The 23,952-nt window shown below is 38.6% G+C and overlaps 1 protein-coding gene across 2 annotated transcripts in view; it reads left to right on the plus strand.

Moving 5' to 3' along the window:
• The window catches only part of MRPS27 (mitochondrial ribosomal protein S27), an 87,041-nt gene that overhangs the window by 21,030 nt on the left and 42,059 nt on the right, over positions 1 to 23,952 (plus strand). For both annotated transcript variants that reach the window (XM_059694362.1, XM_059694364.1), the window contains exon 4: positions 573 to 631. In XM_059694362.1, coding sequence (XP_059550345.1) covers positions 573 to 631 — 59 coding nt within the window. The remainder of the gene's footprint in view (positions 1 to 572; positions 632 to 23,952) is intronic.

The following is a 23,952-nucleotide window of genomic DNA, read 5'->3' on the forward strand; positions in this document are numbered from 1 at the left end:
TATTTAGTTTAGAATTAAGGAGCATACTCATAGATTTTTATGGTTCAAAAGGAGACTTTGTTGGTTGGCTATTCCATAGCAGAACTTAAGTCAGAGTAAGAAAAATGGTTCCAAGATTGAGTTCTCTAAATTTAGATTTTCATCTCTTGAGCATATTTTTTTAGCCATTAGAGTCTTTAACCTTTCAGATATGTGTTCCCATGTATTTGGTGCTCAGAACATAGAAAATATTAGAGTTTCAAGATAAAGGGGAATATCAATGACTAATTATAAAATAGTATAGTATAGTATAGTATAGTATAGTATAGTATAGTATAGTATAGTATAGTATAGTATAGTATAAAGAGGAGTGCTCTCTTGTTCTGAGCAAGGTTCATGTTTGATTTCCAGTTTTTCTGATCAAGGTAGTTCTATACAAAGAAAAAGAGAAGACATGATGTATTTTTTTATTGCATTAGCACAGAGGGGTTTCAATAAAATGAATGTTTTATCTTTTTTAAGGTTAGTGTGTGAATTAAGCCCAATATATGACATAATTTGTATTCATTCAAAGGTTTCTATTTTTGTCTTAGTTTGTGGACAACATTTCATCTCGAGAAGAGATAGATCATGCAGAATATTACCTTTACAAGTAAGTTTTCCATTTCATTGGCTATATACTTTCCTATTTCACGCCTCTTTTTGACACAAAAGGTGGTATGTATTATATATACTGTTCAACACCTTGCTGTTTCTATTTCTGTTTTGGAGATCTTTTCCTATCAGTATATAGAGAGCTTTTTCATTTTTTATATCTGTATGATATTCCATACTATGATTATATCATTTAAACCATTTCCCTATTGATGGATCTTTAGATTGAGCACTCTCTCTCTTTTTATATTATATACTAGACGCCCGGTGCACAAAAATTTGTGCACTCGGGGGGGAGGGGAGGCCCCTCAGCCCGGCCTGTGTCCTCTCGCAGTCTGGGACCCCTCGAGAGATAACGACCTGCTGGCTTAGGCCTGCTCCTGGGTGGCAGAGGGCAGGCCCAATCCCTAGGTGCAGCCCCTGGTCGGGCTCAGAGCAGGGCCGATTGAGGAGTTGGGGCGCCGCCCCCTGTCATGCACAGAGCAGGGCGATCGGGAGGTTGTGATGCCACCCTCAGTCACGCTCAGGGTAGGGCCGATTGGGGGGTTGGGGCACCATCCCCTGTCGCACTCAAGGCAGGGTCGATGGGGAGGTTGCGGCGCCACCCCCTGTCACGCACAGAGCAGGGCCAATCAGGGAGTTGGGGGCTGTCACTCACAGAGCAGGGCCCATCAGGGGCGTTGGCCAGCCTGGGTGAGGGGATGATGGCTGTTTGCAGCTGGTCACACACCCTTCAGGGTTGGGGTCCCCACTGGGGTGCCTGGCCAGTCTGGGTGAGGGGCTGAGGGCTGTTTTCAGGCTGGGGGTGACTGAAGCTCCCAACTGCTCCTTTTTTTCTTTTTTTCTTTTTTTATTCTGGGCCAGCTTTAGCTTTGAGGCTTGGCTCCAGCTCTTAGGCCTCCGCTGCTGAAAGTAGGTTTCCGCTGCTGAAAGTAGGTTTCTGGCCTTTGCTTACAATGTTGCGATCCTGCTGGCTGAAGCCCGGCGGACTAAAGCTGGTTTCTGGGGTTTTGTTTAGCTTCTATATTTGTTACATAGTTGCTTAGAGTTGCAGCTCAGAGGCCTGCAGCGGCAGGCGGGGAACGTTGGAGGACACGTTGGAGTCCTCCGTCACTGAAGCAAGCAAGCCTCATGTTAGTTTCAAGCTGCCTGGCTGCCGGCCGCCATCTTGGCAGTTAATTTGCATATTGCCCTGATTAGCCAATGGGAAGGGTAGCTTTCGTAAGCCAATTACCGTGTTTCTCTTTTATTAGATAGGATAATGTAAAAATAACCTTATACATATGTAATTTTGCACATACTTCTCATAAGTGTTTACATTTGTAATTTCAATAGCTGTTTCCAAATTGTTTCCTTTGGAGGTTTTATCAGTTTACATTCTCACCAGCAGTGTATGAGAGAGGCCTGTTTTACAACTTGGCCAATAGGAGTATTTTCACACTTTGGGATTTTTTTTCTTAATCTGAGAGATGAAAAATTATATATTTATCTCTTCTCTTTTTTTATTCACTGCAAAATATACTCTATGCACTATTTGGCCTCTACTATTAATTAATACCATATTTAAAAAAAAATTTCTTCATCACCACAGTTAACTTCATTCTTTTTCTTAGCGGTAAGCAACTGCACTGTGAACTGTATACAGATATACTCACGCATATGTACAAAGAAGCTTGTTCAGTGCAGCACCATCTATAGCAGCAGAAGACCGCAGTGACCTAAAGCTCATTAAATAATTGGCCAAATAAATTATGACTTATCCTTATAGTTGATGTTCCACCTATCAAACATCTGTCAGAATGGTACCTTACAACTAACTTTTTATACTTTTTTCTTGTTGTGGTTTCAAAAATCTGATTTATGATTTGTTCCAATTCCTGGGTTTCAAAAATAGCCTCAGATTGAAATTTAAAGTGTTTCCAGTTAGTATTACATTAGAATTCCCATTTGATCTTACTTTGTTTTGATTAAGAAAGTTTCAGTTATTTTTATCTGGGTGCATTTTTAAAAGCTTTCGTGAACATGTATTCAATTTTCTTTTACTTGCTTTTAAAAATAGTAATGAGGCTTCTTTTTTTTCTTTCTGAATTGGGTGAATTCTACCACCTTTTTGGTGTTTTCAGTTTAAATGTAAATCTCATGTAGGTTAGATTCTACACTATAAAAACCTTTATTTTAAATCTAAGATTGCCTTTAACTGTGTCCTGAGTTTAAATTATAGGTCCTGAAATCATAATTGCAAGTGCCTTCCTACCCTTCATTAAGATAAATATAAATAGCCTGGCTGGCGTGGCTCAGTGATTGAGAGTCAAACTATGAAACAGTAGGTCACCAGTTTGATTCCCGGTCAGGGCACATGCCTGGGTTATGGGCTTGATCCCCAGTAGGGGATGTGCAGGAGGCAGCCGATCAATGATTCTCTCTCATCATTGATGTTTCTCTCTCTCTATCCCTCTCCCCCTCTCCCTTCCTCTCCGAAATCAATAAAAAATATATTTAAAAAGAAAAAAGATAAACATAAATGAATGCTGTGAGGACAGCAAGTTCTGTCTTCCTTTAGTGGCTCTTGGCCTGTGGGGCTCCTTGGATAGTTATTTTTGCCTGCGGTGAAAGGTGTATTTGGGCTGGCATCTGCCCAGTTCTCATCCTTTTGCTTTGCTTATGACAAAATGTAGAAAATAGTCTCAACTTCTAAATAGAAAAAATTAGAAATCCATTCCATAGGACACAGTGCCATAGTCTTAAAAGAAATATGTCTCAAATTTTCTTCTCTCCCAAAGTATGTCTGTAACATATAACTGATTTCAGTGATTCAACATTCAACAAGTATTTACTGAGCACTCTTAGTGCAGTAATGGCGAACCTATGACACGCATGTCAGAGGTGACACGCTAACTCATTTTTTTGGTTGATTTTTCTGTGTTAAATGGCATTTAAATATATAAAATAAATATCAAAAATATAAGTCTTTGTTTTACTATGATTGCAAATATCAAAAAATTTCTATATGTGACATGGCACCAGAGTTAAGTTAGGGTTTTTCAAAATGCTGACATGCCGAGCTCAAAAGGTTTGCCATCACTGTCTTAGTGGGTGCCCAGTCTCTGTCCAAAGTGCTGGACATACATACAGTGATGAATAAATGTGACCTTGTTCCTGTCCTTATACATTGAAGTTTAACTGAGAAATTTGTCCTACTTTTAAGATCTTCCATGATTACGTCTTCACATGATGCCCAGTTTTATGTGGTATGGAGTATTACTAAAAGTTTCATAAAATCTCTATTTCCTCTTTTCATATAAGTCATACAGAAGACTTTTGTCTATCTTAATTCTGAGCCACTGTTTGTCATCCTATCCTTTGCTTAATTAAAACAATGTTCTAACTATGATATCACTTTTTCATTTCTGTTCTTTCTCTTCCCTTCCATTACTAAGAAAATTCCCTCTCTTTTTAAGCTTATTTTTTTTTTAAGAAAGAAACATTTTTATGACTTCTTAACACATTTCGTACCGCTCAGGAGTTTTCTCGTGCTTCGCGCGCCGTCTGTTAAGGAACGCTCACGAGTGTTCTCGTTTTTCATGCCCATGGAAAAAGGAGCGAGTCTAGATACTTATGTAAATTTTGTTTGGTCCCTCTTCATAGAGGAAAATGTTTTACGCAGTACCATACGTTAAAAAAGTACCAGGAACTTTAATTGTTTAATTGTTTTTATAAATAAAAATGTTATAATTATTGAAAAACAATACCTAAAGTGCATTATGATGATTTAAATAACGTGCAGTTTGCCCAAAAACGTGCGGTCCCTGGCGTATGTCTTAGAGATTTCTATGCGGTACGCAATGTGGTTAAGATGACTGATATATATATATATATGACTAAGTGTAACTCTATAAAGTTGTATCCAAATATAGATAAAGTTACAGTTATGAACTCTTGGGGTTTATCTCCATTGATTGAAATTAGGAGTGTTAATCCTGAAGACACCAAGGGCCTGTAGTATTTTTACCTGTTGGGTTTTCAGCATGAATCGTTGTGATGCCAACATCCCTCCCTACACAGGATGACTTTATACACCTCAGAGTCAACTTAAAATCACAGGACTAGAGTGAGGAAATATAAAAGCACTTTCCTAATCCTACAACTAATAGCTTTTTGCTGATCTGCCTTAAGGATTTCTCATTCCCTAGGCAGTACCATCTTGAAGGGAAGGCCTACAGCAGGACTTTTGTCTGCTACCTCTATCATTAGCTCAACTCTTTCCCTGCCTCAGCCTGTAGAGACAGGCACTGCATGCAGAGTGTAACTGCTACATCATCTCACCTTCCAGTGATCAAATATCCACAATGGTTATGTAAAGAGCATTAGAGCCAAAGAGGTTTGGAAACCTCGAGGGATCCATGGAGAGCTGATTGAGCCTCTGCCATTGTATATCAGGTGCACAGGTAAGCGGCTCCAAGTTTCAACAATTCAGGATACTGCTGGCAGATGCCAGCTTGTTATCCTGTCACCCCAAGACAGACGATCAGCCTTTGAATCTCCTGAAGTACACAGGTTTCAAAGTTTAGGGGCTTCAACATGTAAGAGTCCCAGGGATTTTCTAAGAAGAGTTAGAAAGGCCACTCACTAGACAGCAGGAGGGAGAATAAATATCTAATCATCCCTGTTTTGGCTGTGCTGTTGTCTGGGGGACCCACAAATCTATGATCAACTTCTGTCCTGCCACTTACAAATAAAGCATGGAAACAGACACCAAGAAAAGGGAAATGATCCTTTAAACAAAAGAATAATATGAACTAAAGATTATTAAGGCAGTTAATACCAGAAACTATACAGGTTGACGATTTAAAAAAAAAAAACTCCTGATAATACTCTACACAATCTAAAGGGAAAATAAACCAAGAGTAAAGATGGTTAAAAACAGTAAAAAGTCTAAATTAAAGTAAAATAAACAAAATGTAAAAGCTACAAAATAAAACAAGGCATGCTAAGAACTGTTGGGCCGTAACAAAATAAAGAAAACATGATTAAAATAAGAGAATAAAAACATAATAAATAAATAAAATAAGATAAGAAGGACCTGATCCAGGAACTTCATAAAATATGTATAGATATGACTAAGAGGGTGGGAAATAAACAAGGCATGTTTCTGCATAGATAGATAATAAAAAGTAAGGAAACTGAGGCAACGGATTTCATGGAGACCAGAGTATAGAGTATGATAGAGCAGAAGAAAATCAAAATTAAGAGATAAGAGGAAATACCATACATTTCTTGTTTGTTTTCTAAGAACCATGATTTTAGCTTTTTCTCCACAAAAAAACCCCTTTTGGGATCTGTCAACTTGAAGTCAATGTTCAGAGCTCAGCACCTCCCAAGTCCATGTGTGCTGCCCACATGCAGGCAGGTGAGCCCTAAGGCAGGCACTGTGTCTCCCTTTTCAGGAGATAAAACTGCATGTCATCAGTAAAATGTAGCATCAAGAAAAGCCATTATGTTTATGGTTATAACAAGCTTTAACAAATGCTGTAAGAGTATTTGATTATTGCACCAAGAGAATGCAAACTCAAGCCATAAAAATTCCTTCTTTTCTTGTGGTATCCTTCTCTTCACCGAGAATGCTTGCAAATTACATTTTAAAGGCTTATTTATACTTTCAAATCATTTTGGGACTATGGCAGTTTAGAGATGCATGAAATTAAATGTGTTCCTCTTACTATCAGAGCATCAGTAATCAGGACCTATAATTTTATCTGCAATATAATGGCCATTCCTGAAGGATCAGTGATAGAAACAGATATAACATTCTATTTTAAAAATGTTACTTTTTTTTTGAGTAACCTTTTGGTTTTTAGCTGAATTCATTGTCATGCAATAAGAAAAGATGGTTGCTGAGCTCCATGAGGTCTGTTTTTCTCAGAATACAGCTCTGTGTTGTCATGGAGAGTAGCATGCCACCCATTAATGAGAGGAAGTCAAGGTTGCGTTGCAGGATGTGTGCTGCCAGTACATTCATCTACACTGTACTTGGGCCTCAGGCATCTTTCATCAGTTGCTTAACTGACCTGGCAGATATGAGGCATCCCTGGTTGGGGACGGATGGCAGGTCAGGAACAGCTGGGGTGAGGCAGATGGCAGCCTGCATGTCTCCAGGTCCTGGTTGGCAGCCAGCCTAAAAAGGAAGGACCAAAATAGCTTCATTTTTCAATAAGCAAAAACATTCTGATGCTTCCTTAGAAGGCAAGTGTACCACACCAGGCCTATGTTATAAGAACTCATGTCTAACTAGAAAGATAGGAAGAAGGGATTTATTAGGACGGAACAACATTCATGAGTTTAAGCAGTAGTAATTTTCCTTTGAGGACAGAGATTGTGTGTTATAGCAATAAGAGGAAATGAAATTTTTTTCTATTAGCATATTGCCAGGGCTCATTATGTTTGAACATTATTAAGAAAAGCATAAGAGCCTAGGGGAGGTAAATGACTCTTAGAGCATTTTTTGGAAAGTTTAATATTGCCAAGTGCTTTATTTAGTACTTAGTTGCTGATCTTACCTGGGGCCTGGGAGAGGTTCTTATTGTTAATGTGCATTAGAGAATAGCTGAATGTTGGGTATTGTCCACGCCTTGTCAAAGACTCCTTAGAGCTTTGTGATGAGAGTTAGGATGAGAACCCTCAGCCTCTAAGCCTTTAGACTTTGTACTTCTCTCCCCACTGGTCTCATTTCATCCTGGAGCCTGGCCGTGGAAGACATGAAGGGGAGTAGGAGTAACCTTCAAGGGTTTTCTTCTGGCTTTAGTTCTCACATTCCACCTACCTTTCCCAGAGTGGCCTCACGCCTTAGATAGTTACTCTCTTTTATTCCTCCAGTGTGATGAATGAGTCCCTGAAGGTTCTTCTTCTAGGAGTCCATAGCAGTCCATGTTGCTAGAAACATCTTTGTACAAGTAGGGACATATGTTTTTATTGGAGTGGAGGGTAAATATCTAGGAGTGGAATGGCTGGAGTGGTTGTACTACTTAACAGTCCCAACAACAATTCCAATTCCTCCACATTTTCGCCAACACATTTAGCCATGCTAATAGAGTTTAGTGGTATCTCCTTGTGATTTTAATTTCATTTGCCTAATGACTAATAATGTTGAGCATTTTTTTCATGTGCTTGTCTGCCATCCATATACCTCCATTGATGGAGTATCCGTATAAATCTTTTGCCATTTTTTTTAATTGTTGAGTGCTTGTTTTCTTACTGAGTTTTGGTAATTCTTTTTCGTATAGTCATGTCTTTTTATTCAGTTAACAGTGTTTTTCAAAGCAGTTTTTATTTTTTATGGAAGTACAATTTGTCAATTTTTTTTTTTAATGGATTGTGATGTCAACAAAGAAGTTTTTGCCTAATCCAGCACCACAAGGATTTTTCTCCTGTGTTTTGTTTTAGAAGTGTCATAGTTAGGTTTCACAGTTCAGACTAGCATCAACAGGATTAATGATGGGTTGAATATAAAATAAGGATAGAAAACAGGAGGGTCAAAAATGAACTGAAGCCCTGACTGGTTTAGCTCAGTGGATAGAGCGTCGGCCTGCGGACTCAAGGGTCCCGGGTTCGATTCCGGTCAAGGTCATGTACCTTGGCTGCGGGCACATCCCCAGTGGGGGGCGTGCAGGAGGCAGCTGATCGATGTTTCTCTCTCATCGATGTTTCTAACTCTCTATCCCTCTCCCTTCCTCTCTGTAAAAAATCAATAAAATATTAAAAAGAAAAAAAAATGAACTGAAAATTGAACCTCAATTAATGAGAAAATGGCTAGTCCATTGATAGAAGTAGTGAATTGGAAGTAGATTTAGAAGACAGCAAGAGGGTGGTTTTTCTTTCTTTTTCTTTTCATTATACATATACAGGGTTATTTCTTTTTGTTTTTATTTTTTCTTTTTTTATTAAATTTATTGGGGTGACATTGGTTAATAAGATCACATGGGTTTCTCATATCCATTTCTATACCTGATCTGTATATTGTATTATGTGCTCACCACCCAAAGTCAAATCATCTTTCATCGCCATATATTTGGCCCCTTTTACCCTTTACTATGCCCCCACCACCTTCCTTCTGGTAACCACTGATGAGCTTCAGTTTTATATCCCACATATGAGTGAAATCCTATGGTTCTTAGATTTTTCTGACTCACTTATTTTGCTCAGCATAATAATCAAACTACCACCTCACACCTGTTAGAATGGCTATTATCAACATACAGGTTTAGTTCTAAGTTGGCTGCATCACATCTCATGCCTATTGACCACATTTGAACTGTTTGAGAGGAACTGGCCCCAGACCTTCGGAGAAAGAATAGCTGCCAAAACATGGCTGTATTAGAGTCTTCCTGCTGTCTTGCCCTGTTTGGGAAATTTTAGACTAGGTGGTCTCTGAAGTTCTACTGACTTTCAGAATCTGTGAAACTGAGACTTGAGAAGACTAAGCAGTTTTCTTAGAGCCTTGGGACAAGTCCAAGTTTTCTCAGGATGAAGGCCTGGCTTCGAGTTCAGAGGCTTATCATCTAGACCAGTGTATCACTCTGCCAACCCGTTCCCTAAGGCCGTCTAGTTAATAAACCAGAAGATGTAGACTTAGTGAAAAATGAAATACCTCATAACAAAGTGATATAAAATTAATTAAACCTAGAAAAAACCTTGCATACACAGAGATTCAGCATTAAAATACATAATCACTCAAATTTGGATTGGAGAGAAGAATTGAGTAACCTGGATTTTGGGACCATTTGAGTTCCCACTTTGATCTGTAACTTGGAACCAGTTAATAAACTCTTTGGACACCAGTCTCCTTAGATGAGCCAATGATCTTGGATGCCTCCCAAGGCGCCTTAAGTATCTATAATACTGTGTTTCTCATTCTCTGATACAGAAGCTAGACTTTATCACCAGAAGCCTCAACTTTGAAAGCATGAGTTCCTGGACTTTGTTTAGTTTCTCACTAAGAACTTTATGGACATAAACAGTAGAATTGAAGTTTCAGCCACATTAACTATGAATATAAAAACAAAAACTAATAGATGTTACCAGTCTTGGGACTTAAGAAGATTTGAGAGCTTAAATAGGCCCATTTTAATAACTGCAGAACCCTTTGTGGATTAAAGCTAAAAAAAAAAAAAACTCCTACAGTTTCATATAAAAAGATATATCCCAAGTTGTTTTTTCCACAGTATAAACTCCTTTGATTCAAAATTCCTATTACTGGCTGTTTCTCTACCTGTGAAATCATAATAAAGGTGCCAGGAATTACAGCTGTAGGACAGAGAGAAAGGCCTGACTGAATATATTGCTTTATATTTATGAAGGAGACTTCAGTAGGGTTTTGCATGTAAAGCTGTTCGATTTGACAATAATTAAGAGATCTTTTCAGGAGCTGTGCAACATTTAAGGGAGAGTTAAGTAGATAAACAGAAGCTTCAAGAAGAGATTTGTGGGAACAGAAGTTTCTGTTGTTTGCATCATCAGTTTTGAGGCCACTGGCAAATAAATTCCAGAGTATTTCCAGATGCTTTGTGTCTAGGCAAGAGGACCGTTGAGGAGCTAGAAGTATTTGATGTGAATTCTCCATAGTGGTCCTGGCAGCTATTATTTCCAAGATAGATTTTCAGATATGTTTGTTTTTACCAGACAGATTTGATATTTTTGAGCTCTATTCTGTTCTTTTTCATAGTAATGCTGGTTTTAAGACAAATGGGATCGCCAGTTACATAGCTAGTAATGAGCAAGACTGAGGCTTAAAACCAGGTCTTTCAACTCCAAGCCATTACAGCACTTGTTTATCACCCACTGGCTGTTACACAGCTTAGTGACAGATGCTACCAAGAGGTGAAATTCAAATTGTTCATTAGTCTTTATTGATAAAAGCCTAGGAAGAATTTTAAGAGGAAGAACACAGAAATTATTTGTTAAAATAATAACTTAGTGGGTTTCATATGTATATATTATTATAGTTCTCCATTTACTGACTTAATAGCAGGTAACAACAGTTAACATGTATGGCACACTTACACAGTGCCTTCAGCTCCAGCCAGAATGGACTGCTGTTCTCTGAATGTGCCCATGCTTTCTTTGCCCATGCTCTTTCCTCCCCACCCTCTAATCTTCTTCTAATAGAGTGCAACCTGTCTTGTAAGGCCTGTCCCAAATTCTGCCACATCCATAAACTTGACCTGATTTTCACTATTTGGATATGCTCTCTGACCCCCTTCTATAGAATTTTCTTTAATCTATTCAGGAGTGCTTAGTTTGTTTTGTTTTTTGACTAATTAAAAAGTTGCTGGCATTTTTATTTTTACTTGATAAGGAGTATATTATAGTAGATAAAAGCATGGGCAATGGAGCCAGTCTACCTAGATTTGAATCCTAGATTTGCCATCTATTAGCTATATGGTTTATTTACTTATATTCTCTGTCCCTCAGTTTCCTCATTTATAAATTGGAAATTAAAATCGTGCCTATGCTTTAGGATAGTTATGCAACTTAAAAAAATTAATACTTAATAAGGCCCTTAGAATAGCCTTTGGTCAAAGATGGTCAATGCTCAAGAAATTTTAGCTTTAATGTTGGCTGTAATAGATGTAACATCTTGAAGAACAAGGACTATCCCTTTCCCATATTTCTCTCTTTACGGAAAATGTACTTTAAGCTCCAGTTTCGGTTTCTAAGACTAAAAGTCCCCAGTTGTCTCCACCACCCTCACCCCAAGGGTATCAAGGTACAAAGATTATCGGGACTCAGAGATGGGGAAAAATAGATGTTTATGAGCACTAATAGGTCAACTCCCAGATGAAAAGGATATCACAGTTTGGAGGAAGCTGTCTGGCCCTAAAAGATAACTAATTGAAGGTCTCGTGTATACTCATATTCCTAAACTTGCAGCAGCCAAAATCCAGCAGGGGGCAGCAGCAAGTCATCTGCTTCCCATCTATGGAGACAGGAAGAAACGGAAAGAAGGTGCTTCCCAGTTAGGAAAACCTACACCTAAACTGATCTCTCTTTTAAAAAAAAAACACAAAACAAAACTTGACATGTTCATTAATTAAACTATCACGTAAATTTTAAAAAGTGCATAGGAAATAAATATGTTTAAAAACTCTTTTTTTTTTTACAACTATGTACACTTTTTACTTTTACATTCAGTCTTTCGTAGAGAGCTTTCAGCGTTATTATTTTTTGAACTATTAAAGTTATTTTCCTTCATCCCTGTCACAGGGAGTTAACACTGATGGACTTTAGACACAGTTTTTCCTCCCTAAACTGATCTCTGGTAAGATGTTATTGAACCAGTAATGAAAACATAGATTAGACACAAAAAGAGAGATCTGTTCTGAGGAGTGGGAGAATGACAGGAAAACATTTAAACAGTTGAAATAGAAATTGAGGGACTGCTTTTAGTGGTTTTTAGCTGTGATATCTAAAGTGCACGAGAACAGTCAGAATGGCTAAAGATGTTTAATGTTGTCACCATTCCCCATTGTTTATTTTATTTTATTTTATTGGTTTATTCCCAACTGTAGAAATTGAGTAAGAGTTTCTATTTATGTATCCCATTGTTTTATGGCCCTGCAGGATAGGTTAAAAAAATAATACAAATTTTCCCGTATTTTAAAAATTATTTTTTTGCTCAGCCAGTGTTACTCAGTGGTTGAGCATCAACCTAAGAGGTCACAGTTTGATTCCTGGTCAGGGCACACGCCTGGGATCCATAGGAGGGGGTGTGCAGCCGATCAATGATCTCTCTCATCATTGATGTTTCTTTCGCTCCCTCTCCTTTCCTGTCTGAAATCAACAAAAATATATGTATAAAAATTAGAAAAGAATAAAAATTATTTTTGCTTATGAAAAAGTTAACTACATGCTTCCCCCCCCCCAACTTATAAAGGAAACATCGCTCACTTTTTAGTGTTTTCCTGCCAACTTTTTTACTACATATATCCATTTTGTTTGTTTTAAACTATTTGACACTACCTCTCAGATTTCATCTATAAATTCAATGCAATTCCAACCCAAATCTCAGCAGAACTTTTTGTGGGATCCTTGAAATTCAAATGAAAGAGTAAATGGCCAAGAATAACTAAGTCAATTTTAAGAAGACTAAGATAAAGTGATTGGTTTACCAGATAGATAATAAGACTTAGAAAGCTACAATAAATAAAATGAGATGTTGGCTTAGACAAACAGACTAGTGGAATAGAACAGAGAGAGCCCAGAAATGAATCTATACACATATGGAAACTTAGATGTTTTACATAGTTACAAAGGAGGAAAGAATAGATTAGTTAATAAATGGTACATGGGCAATTGATTATATGTATGGAAAAAAATTAATTCCTACTTCAAAACACACATGCATTTGCGCATTTTTAAAAGTAGATTAAAAACTTGGAAAGAGTAAAGCCTAAAACTTTTAGAAAGAAATATAGGAGAATATTTAAAGTTGTACTAGAGGCCTGGTGCACGAATTCATGTACAGGTGGGGTCTGGCCAGCCTGCCCCAATGGGAGAGAGAGGGGCCATGGGAGGTTGGCTGCCCCCCCCCCCATTGGGGGGACCAGCGGGGGAGGGGCCGCAGGCAGTTGTGGGCGGGGAGGAGGGGTGATTGGGGCCTGGATCAGGCCGGTTGGCCACCACAGTGTGCCTCATAGCAACCAGTCATTCCGGCATTCCAGTCACTTGGCTTTTATATATATATATAGACTAGAGGCCCAGTGCACAAAAATTTGTGCACTCAGGGGGGTCCCTCAGCCCAGCCTATGCCCTCTTGCAGTCTGGGGCCCCTCGGAGGATGTCCACCTGCTGGCTTAGGCCTGCTCCCTGGGGAATCGAGCCCAGCAGCCCTCGGGGGATGTCCACTTACCAGCAGGGAGCAGACCTAAGCTACAGTCGGACATCCTTAGTGTGCTGAGGAGGCAGGAGAGGCTCCCGCCACCACCACTGTGCTGGCAGCCGTCAGCCTGGCTTGTGGCTGAGCAGATCTCCCCCTGTGGGAACACACTGACCACCAGAGGGCAGCTCCTGCATTGAGCATCTGCCCCCTAGTGGTCAGTGTGTGTCATAGTGACCAGTCATTCCCAGTCGTTCTGCTGTTAGGGTCAATTTGCATATTAACCTTTTATTATATAGAATAGAGGCCTGGTGCACGGGTGGGGGCCTACTGGTTTGCCCTAAAGGGTGTCCTGGATCAGGGTGGGGGTCCCGCTGGGGTGCCTGGCCAGCCTGGGTGAGGGGCTGATGGCTATTTTCAGATTGACCAAGCCCCCTGAAGACCGAAGCTCCCAGCCTTTCCTTTTTTTATTTTATTTTATTTTTTTATTTGCTCCAGCTCCGTGGCCATGGCGGCTGGAAGCAGGTGTCTGAGTTTATTTACCTTTTATAATTGAGACTTTGTTGCCTTGAGAGGAGGCAGCAGCTGGCCGGGAAGCTTGGCTTCTTCCATCATTGTGGCAACCAAGCCTCCTGCTTGCTCCAGCTCTGTGGCTGCCAGCCGCCATCTTGGTTGGGTTAATTTGCATATACTTGCTCTGATTGGCTGGTGGGCGTGGCTTAAGGTGTAGCGAAGGTACGGTCAGTTTGCATGTTTATCTATTATTAGGTAAGATGAGATGTGAGCTATTAATAACTAGAGTACATCTGTAGATCGGTAGGGTAAGAGGATAATCCAATAGAAAAATGGATAGAAGATATGAATCAACAACCCACAGAATAAAAAACAGAATGGCCAGAAACGTATGGAAAGGTGATCTGTCTCACTAGTGATCAGATAAGTTGCAGTAGAAAATGCTACGTGGCCCTAGCCAATTTGGCTCAGTGGATAGAGCATCGGCCCTCAGACTGAAGGTCACGGGTTTGATTCTGGGCACAAATGTTGGTTGCAGGCTTGATCCCTAGCACCCCAAGCCCCTGGGGTGCATGTGGGAAGCAACCAATCCATGTGTCTCTGTAACATCAATGTTTCTCTCTGTGTGTCTCTCTCCCTCTCGCTCTCTCTAAAAATCAATGGAAAAATATCCTTGAGTGAGGATTAACAACAACAAAAAGCTACATGTTTTCACATTTATCAGATACAAAAATGAAAAGTTTTGACAGTTATAAGCCCTGGCCAGTGGCTCAGTTGGTTGAATCGTCATCCTGTTCACCGTGAAAAAAAAGAGATTACATGGTCGATCCCCTGACAGGGCATGTATGGGAGACAACCAATCGATTTTTCTCTCTCTCCCTTCCTCTCCCTCTCAAAAATCAGTACAAACATATCCTCGGTGAGGATTAAAAAAAAAAAGTCTTATAATTATGGCAAAGAAGAGAAGCTGCAAGAACCTGGATATACTACTAGTGGGAGTTGAAAGTTGTATTGCCACCTTAAAGAACAGACTGACATATGAAGTGAAAGTGAGGATGGGCCTAGTGTTCTACTCAGTATTCTACTCCTAGATAGATACTTAAAAAACCCCTGGCATGTACAAGGATTAAGTTATACTCATTGTAGCATTGTTCATAATAGTAAAAACTAGAAGTACCTGAAAAATGTGCAACAGGCAAGTAGGCAGTGTGACAGACTCATACAATGGAATACCATACAGCAACGAGAAAGAATGAACGAACTAAAGCTATACATACCAGCATGGTTATTTCAAAAACATAATGAGTAAAAAAAAGCATGGAGAAGAATCATTGTACAATATGTTACCGTTTATATAGTTTGGAAATATGTAAAGCTTATGTTTATAGGGATACATGTGTAACGTGTAAAAACATGCCCAAGAATGATAAACAAAAAATTCAGTATATTATTTGCCTGTGGAAAGCAGTGAGAGTAGGAATAGGATAACGGTATAGGTATATGTATGTGTATATATATATATAAGCTTCAACTGTATCTATAATGTTTTGTTTTGTTTAAAAAGAAAGTCTTAAGTATGTATGACACATTAGAATTTGATGAAGGTAGGTAGTTGGGTACTTTCCTGAATGTTTAAATTCTTTATAATGTTTTCATCTCTTTTCCCATGACACAGAAAAATATCCATTTTTGCAGTTGTTAACGTACTTATTTGAACAGACTCGAAGCTAATTCCTTCTTACTTCCTCCTTGAAAAATCCTAAGGTAGGACTGGCCTGGCTTCAGTCAAAGTTCACCTTGGCAAGAAAGCTAGGGTAGTGTGTTTGGGCAAGGTTGGGCCAAATAACTGCCCCTTTCAAAGTCGCAGGCCTGATAGGACTGCTTTCTATATGCCACCATTTACACAGTAAAAAGTATTCTTAGCTCATAGATTGCACAAAAACGGGCTTTGGGCTGGATATGGCCCATCAGACCTCTAGTTTGTCAACCCTTGATCTATATCCTCACCTACTTTTCTCTTCTTAACATTTTGGAGGGGAAAATCCCAGTGTATCTTTTCATTCATCCTTACTGATTTGTTTCAAGAAAAAAACAAAGACTGAAGCTTCAACTCCTAAGCTATCTGATTTTGCAACTTGTAGCTTGAGGAGGGACAATAAGTTGGATGGCTATTTTGTATCCCAGGATGAACATAAGTATAATGATCATGGGCCTTGTAACTAATGCTGGGCACCAGCAGATGGCTGGCATGTGTTCCCTCTTCACACCAGTTCCAGAGTGAGAATGATGGCCTTGTTAACTGATAGACACCTAACTTACACGAATGTTCTTTATTGATACTGATAATTTGACTTTTCATTTAGGCATCTCTCTTATATAACTACTATAAAATGATTAAAGTCAGAACATTTAACTATAACACAATAATCTAATACACAGTCCATATTCAAATTTGTCAGTCGTTCTTATGCATTAATGTTCTTTATGCATTAATGTTTTTCCTGGTCTAGAATCCAAACAAAGATCACACATTATATTTAGTTATCATATCTCTTTAGCCTCCTTTAATTTGGAAACAGTTCCTCAGCCTGTGTGTGTGTGTGTGTGTGTGTGTGTGTATTGACATTTTTTAAAAGTATAGGCCAGTTATTCTGTGTAATGTCTCTCAATTTAGGTTTCTCAGATATTTCCTGGAAAGGAGGGATTCTGTGGGCAGGAGTACCACAACAGTGATGTTGTGTTCTTCCCAGTGCATCATTATTGGAAGGTGCATATATTAGTTATGTTAATTTTGGTTGCCTTATTAAGGTGGTGTCAATCAGATTTGTCCACTATAAATTTACTTTTCCCACCTTTGCAATTAGTAAGTAATGTGGGGAGATACTCTGAGATTATGAAATATCCTATTATCAAACTTTTACCCCCAAATATTGGGATCCTTTGATGATTGTCTACTGCATCATCTATAATAATAAAAGCATAATGTGCTGATTAGACTGGACAGCTGAATGACCTTCCGGATGTCATTCCAGACATCCTTCCAGATGAAGCCGCCACGGCGGGGGCCAAGGCAGAGGCAGTTAGGGGTGATCAGGCAGCAGGCAGAGTGATTAGGGCGATCAGGCAGACAGGCGAGCGGTTAGGGGTGATCAGGCAGGCAGGTGAGCTGTTAGGGGCGATCAGGAAGGCAGGCAGTGAGCAGTTAGGGGCAATCAGGTAGGCAGAGGCAGTTAGGGCCAATCAGGCAGGCAGGCCAGCAATTAGGGGCGATCAGGCAGGCAGGTGAACAGTTAGGAGCGATCGGGCAGGCAGGCGAGTGGATAGGGGCGATCAGGCATGCAGGCAGAGGGGTTAGGGGCGATTGGGCAGACAGACGAGTGGTTAGGGGCGATCAGGCAGGCAGGCAGGCAAGCAGTTAGGAGCCAGTAGTCCCAGATTGTAAAAGGGATGTTTGGACCCTGAGAGGGGTCCCAGATTGCGAGAGGTGCAGTCCGGGCCTCTAGTTCCTTCTATATTTTGGTTAACATTCTACTGTAAGAAAGAACTTGTCCTTTCTCTTCATTTATTTACTTATATATTTATTTCTACCATAAGGACTCATGATTTGATTTTCAGTAAGTTATAATCTATTACTATTTTGATGTTCAAAATGTTCCAGATTTGGTCAGTAGGGGACCCTGTCTCTTGCATTGCTTTGATACATCCCCATCATTCTTCCAACTGTTTTCTTATTTTTAAATATATATTTTAGTTTCTTCTTATACTTTATCTGCCCTAGCCCTGGAACCAGCCATTTTTCTAAAGAGCTTTGATTCTTTTTAGAGGAGAATGGCATTCAGAAGCCAAAATCTGATATCACTGTGCTCATTGCTATTGGGGTGACACTGCTCCCAGGCTTCCTCAGCGGACAGAGTTAGAAATCTATCAATCCTTCCTTTCATCCACCTACATATATATTTTAAAGCATCTTGCTGGTCAGGTGTCTCCTATATTAGTCTAACATTTCAGGTTTCATTTTAGTCTTGATCTTTTCCTTATTTTGTAATTCCTTTCTCTGATGGTAAGAAACCTGATTCTTACTATTCTTTGTCCTAATTTTTACTGTTCTTTGTTATATATCTATTTTGCAAATATTTTCTCCTAATATATGGCTATCCTATTTAATTTCTCAATGGCATGTTTTGATGAGCACAAGTTTTAAATTTTGATGAATTCTAATTTATTTGTTTTTTATTTTATGGTAATTATTTTCTGTGTCCTAAGTAGTTATTATTGCCTACCTCTTAGTCATAGATATTCTTCTATTTTCTTTAAAACTTTGTCATTTTATTTTTGATGTCTCAATTTGATTTTACATTTCAAACCAAAATTCTTGTGTATGGCATAAGTGATGACATTCATTTTTTTCTGTATGGGAGGGATATTTTTTTTTTCTTAAATATATTTTATTGATTTTTTACAGAGAGGAAGGGAGAGAGAGATAGAGAGTTAGAAACATCGATGGGAGAGAAACATCGATCAGCCGCCTCCTGCACATCTCCTACTGGGGATGTGCCCGCAACCCAGGTACATGTCCTTGACCGGAATCGAACCTGGGACCTTTCAGTCCGCAGGCCGACGCTCTATCCACTGAGCCAAACCGGTTTCGGCTTCTGTATGGGATATTAATGTTTTCTTTATTCTTTTCCACTGATCTGTCTATCCTAATGTCAATACTACACTCATAATTACTGGAAGTCTTGAAGCCAGATCTGTAAGTCCTTCAACTTTGTTCTTTTTAATATTGTTTTGGCTATCATAGATGCTTTACTTTTAAATATATATTTTAGAATCAGGTCATCAATTTCTGTTAAAGAAATTGTCTCCAATTCTGATTGGAATTTTGCTAAATATACAGGTCAGTTGAAGAAGAGTTGACATCTTAATTAAGTCTTAATATGATGTCATAAAATATTCTGTCTTCCAACCCATGAACATAGTTTAATTTTTTTTAAGTCTTATTTACTTCCAGCAGTGTTCTATAAAACTTGGTTATTTTATAGTGTAGGCATCTTGCAAGTCTTCTGTTAAATTTATTACTGAGTATATTATGGTTTTTGATGTAACAAGTCATTTTTCTAAATTTCATTTCCCAGTTGCTACTAGAAATATAACTGATTTTTACATCTGCATCCTAGGGTTTTGATTAACTCATTTGATAGTTCTAGAAGTTGTTTGTAGATTCCTTAGTGTTTTCTTCATATCTAATTATGTTGTCTGTGGATAGAAATACATTTACATCTTCCTTTCCAAATTTTAGGCCTTTTAATTTCTTTTTCTTGCCTTATTGCACTAGCTAGGACCTCCAATAAAGTGTTGAATAGAAGTAGTGGGAGCAGGGATCCTTGTTTTGTTCCCAGTCTTAGGGGGAAAATGTTTAATATAGTTTTCATAGATGATTTTTATCAGTTTAAGGAAGTTCCCTCTTATTTCTAGTTTGTTGAGAATTTTTATCATAAATGGGTGCTAAATTTTGTTAAATTCTTTTTCTACAGATATAGAGATGACCATATAGGTTTTTTCTCCTTTATTCTGTTATTTTATTGAATTACTTTGATTGGTTTTCAAATGTTAATTCAGCCTTGTATTCTTGGGATCAAGTCCCAACAATGTATTATCCTAATGTATTCATAAAGTTAATTTGTTATTATTTGTTAGAGATATTTATGCCTATGTTGTCAGTGATGCTGGTCTCAAAATTTCTTTGCTTATAACATCCTTGTGTGGTTTTGGCATTAGTATCACATTATGCCAAATGTATTGGGAACTGTTCCCTCTATTTCTGAAATTTGTATAAGATGGTGTATTATTTCTTCAGTGTTTTTTAAAATATATTTGTATTGATTTCAGAGGGGAAGGGAGTGGGGAGAGAGAGAGAAACATCAATGATGAGAATCATAGATCAACTGCCTCCTGCACACCCCCTACTGGGGATCGAGCCGGCAACACAGGCATGTGCCCGAACCAGGAATCAAACAGTGACTTCCTGATTCATAGATGAATGCTGAACCACTGAGCCACAGCGGGCTATTACTTCAGTGTTTGATAGCATTTACCAGTGAAGTCATCTGGGCCTGGAGTTTTCTTCTTAAGATTTTAAAATTACAAATTAGTATTTTAGAACAGGTATATGGCTTCTCCATGTCGTTTTATTATATCTATATATAATTTTTTAAAATCTTCACCCAAGGATATGTTTTTATTGATTTTAGAGAGAGAAGGGTGGGGAGAAGGGGGAGAGAGAGACAGAGAGACAGACATTGACCTGTTGCCTCCCATACACACCCTGACTGGGGATCAAACCCACCACCTGGGTATGTGCCCTGACTGGAAATCAAGCCCAAGACCTTTTGGTGTATGGAACGACACTTCAACCAACTGAGCCACACTAGCCAGGGCTATTTTGTATATTTTATTATTGATGAGATTAGAAGTCATATTTTCGTGAACTTTCTTATCTTATATCTTTCTCCTGGATTGTTGGTCTTTCTCTTATTGGTTGTAGGACCTTTCTTAATTTTTAGGAAATAGGCTTGAATTGATAAATATTTTTTCTATTTGTTTTTTTAAGATTACTTTGCCTTATGGTAGTTTTTGCTATATAAACATTTTGTGTGTGTGTGTGTAACTGATTTATCAGTCTCTTCTTTTATGACTTTGTATCAGACTAAGAATAACATTCTCCATCCCAAGAAATTTTCCTCCAGTGAATATATGCTTTTGTTTTTAACATGTAAATATATAATTCATCTAGAGTTTATTTTGCTTTGAGTATGTGAGGTATAGATTCATACATACACACATTCCTACACATGCATAAAACTAATGGCTACTCAATTATTCTAATGCCATGAGTAATCCATCTTTTGCCTATTGATATGACATGCTACCTTATCACATGCTAACTTATTTGTGTTGGGGTCTATCTCTAAACTTCTTTTTTTTTTAAATATATTCTATTGATTTTTTACAGAGAGGAAGGGAGAGAGATAGAGAATTAGAAACATCGATAGGAGAGAAACATCAATCAGCAGCCTCCTGCACACCTCCCACTGGGGATGTGCCCTCAACCAAGGTACATGCCCTTGACCGGAATCGAACCCGGGACCTTTCAGTCTGCAGGCCGACGCTCTATCCACTGAGCCAAACCTGTTAGGGCAATCTCTAAACTTCTTGTGCTGTTCCACTGATCTGCTTTTTCATCCAGCAGCATCACACTTGTTTTAACTATTTTAGCTGTCTAATATGTTTTAGCAGAGGAAAAAGGCCACAATTCTGTCTACCATTTTGCTCAACCTCCATTACCACCCTTCTGTATTTACCTCACTAATCATTAGAAATATTTTCCAAATACCGTATTTATGAATTCCCTCCTCACTCTCTCTCATGGGGAAGCTTAAGTGACGGTTGAAAGTCTCAGATATGTGATAGGACCTCAAACAGCCTTTAGGGCATCTATGTACAAATAAGAAGAAAAACTGCCTTTTCTAGACAGATAAGTTAAGGAAAAGGTAGCATTTTCTGAAAGATGCAGACTTGGACCTGATTATGCAGTTGCTGGGGCTGATTTTAATCCCTGGTCACATCCCTTATGTAACGACTTTGAATTGTAGTGCACCATACAAATAATAGTATCAATGAAAGAATTACCCGGAAAGCCAGATGCATGTTCCTTCCTTTGCCCCTACTTCCCATTGGAGCTGCGAGCACCAGAACTGGCTAATTACATCTTTCCGTAATGCGCTTCTTTAAGTGGAAGTACAAATGGCTGTTCACACTAACTCCCTGCCTTCAGGAATGCTTAGTCAGATGGGGATGAGAATGAATAAAGCTCTCAAAGTCCAGTTGGCCACCCATCAATGGGAATGACATTGTGGGTGATCAAGATAAAGGTCAAACAATGATAATTACTTGTATCTATACAAAAGTACATTGTCCTCATTTTTGTTAACCATCCTGCAAAATTGAAAGAACTGATACTGTTTTGCCCTCTTTTGTAGATAAAGAAAGTAAGCCAGAGAGGAAGCTTTTCAAGGCCAACAGCTAGTGTAGCAGAGGGCCTTGATCATAGCCTGAAAGGATGCATTTTCCATATCACCCAATCTCATAAAATCATTATTGTCAGCTCCACAAACATCTAGGTAGGTTACATTTAAGTCATCATGACATTGTGGTGATATGTTTCATCCTCCTCAAAATATATGCTCATATTTCTGGCATGTTCATGTCACCTTCCCTTAGTGGTGCCAAAATACTGTACTTCCTGTTCAGAAACACTCATGCTGCAAAGAGAATCATATCTTTTTAAGGAAAAAGGCACAAGTTGCCTAATATTTGTTTTGATTTGTTAGTAGAGGTCTGTAAGCCTCTGGGCTTTTAGAAGATTGAAAGACAGTGATTTTGAAAGTAAGGTTATATTGTTATATAGTCCTATGGTAAATTAAATCTGTCATGTGTATGATTCCAAATTTTTACTATATTTTAAGGAGTTGACTTTTAGATTATTTTTTAGGGTGATCTTTCCCTGTCATAGACACAGAGTTAGTTTTCAACTCTGGATACAATACAGATTTGAAACCAAGTAGGAAAACTTCTGAGACTGATTTTTGTGCCCGTTTATTGAGGTTGGGAGTCACTGTGCAAGTGGTTTTTAATGCCTTTAGGTATTTTTTTCTCTCTCTCCCTATTTTCATTTCTAAGTATTACCTTTCTTTGCAGATAGTCATCATTTGGACTGTGCTGTCAGATCTTTTTGGCGAAGTATCTTGTAGTGATTCACATAGTTCATCTGGATATCTATTTAGAAAGTAATATCAGCACACATTTTTATTTTTTAAAGATCTTATTACTGCATGACAGTACAGATTCTTTTCCACTTGTTTTGATAGCTACATATTTGGCAGCAGTAAATTTGATTTTGACTGAAGGCATTTGACTTTGGATAAAATGTATTTCTGGAGAACCACCAATCTAAGGTGAACTTTTCAAGGATAATGATTATATCTTATTTGATTTGTATTCCCAGCACTTAGCCATGCCCGGAACATAGCTGAGCCTCAATAAATCTTTGTTGAATGAATGATAGAAAAAAATCTATAAGCAAATTAATACCAATAAAATCTTTAGTGCATACACATTGTCTTCCTCTGCTCATACATTATATGAAACTATTTTTTAAGGCAGTTTCAAATAAAACAGAAAATCAGTCTAGGGAAGTGTGGTTGGCAATAAGCCATGGACTGGAATTGGAAATTCCATGTGATTCTACCAAAGTGATTATAGTTTGACACTGGTCAGGTCACTTAGCCTTGCTGACCTCAGTTTTCTTTATCTTTAAAATTAAGATATGCCGAAACCGGTTTGGCTCAGTGGATAGAGCGTCGGCCTGCGGACTGAGGGGTCCCAGGTTCGATTCCGGTCAAGGGCATGTACCTGGGTTGTGGGCACATCCCCAGTGGGAGATGTGCAGGAGGCAGCTGATCGATGTTTCTCTCTCATCGATGTTTCTAACTCTCTATCTCTCTCCCTTCCTCTCTGTGAAAGATCAATAAACTATATTTAAAAAAAATAAAAATAAACATAGAAGTTGTATAAGAATCACTCAGCTCATACATGTGGAAATGCTCTGGGAAAGTTAAAGCATCCCATACCTACAAGAGGGTACTGCTCTCCGGATGGCTTTCCCTCAAACCCTGAGCCCCACTTTGGGGGAGGCTTCAGGGCCCTGTTGCCAAAAAATAAATATGTGTTCTACTTTGTGGAAAGGTTCATGGACCTAATGGTAATACATAGCACATTTGGTCCTTCTGTATTTCTGCTTCTCCTATAGTTCAGTAGCATTCTTCTTGTCATTTCTCTGTCTGTGGTTAGGAACTGAGTCGACAGCAGATGCGTAGAGC

This window comes from Myotis daubentonii, chromosome 4, assembly GCF_963259705.1.
Source record: "Myotis daubentonii chromosome 4, mMyoDau2.1, whole genome shotgun sequence".
Lineage (NCBI taxonomy): Eukaryota > Metazoa > Chordata > Mammalia > Chiroptera > Vespertilionidae > Myotis > Myotis daubentonii.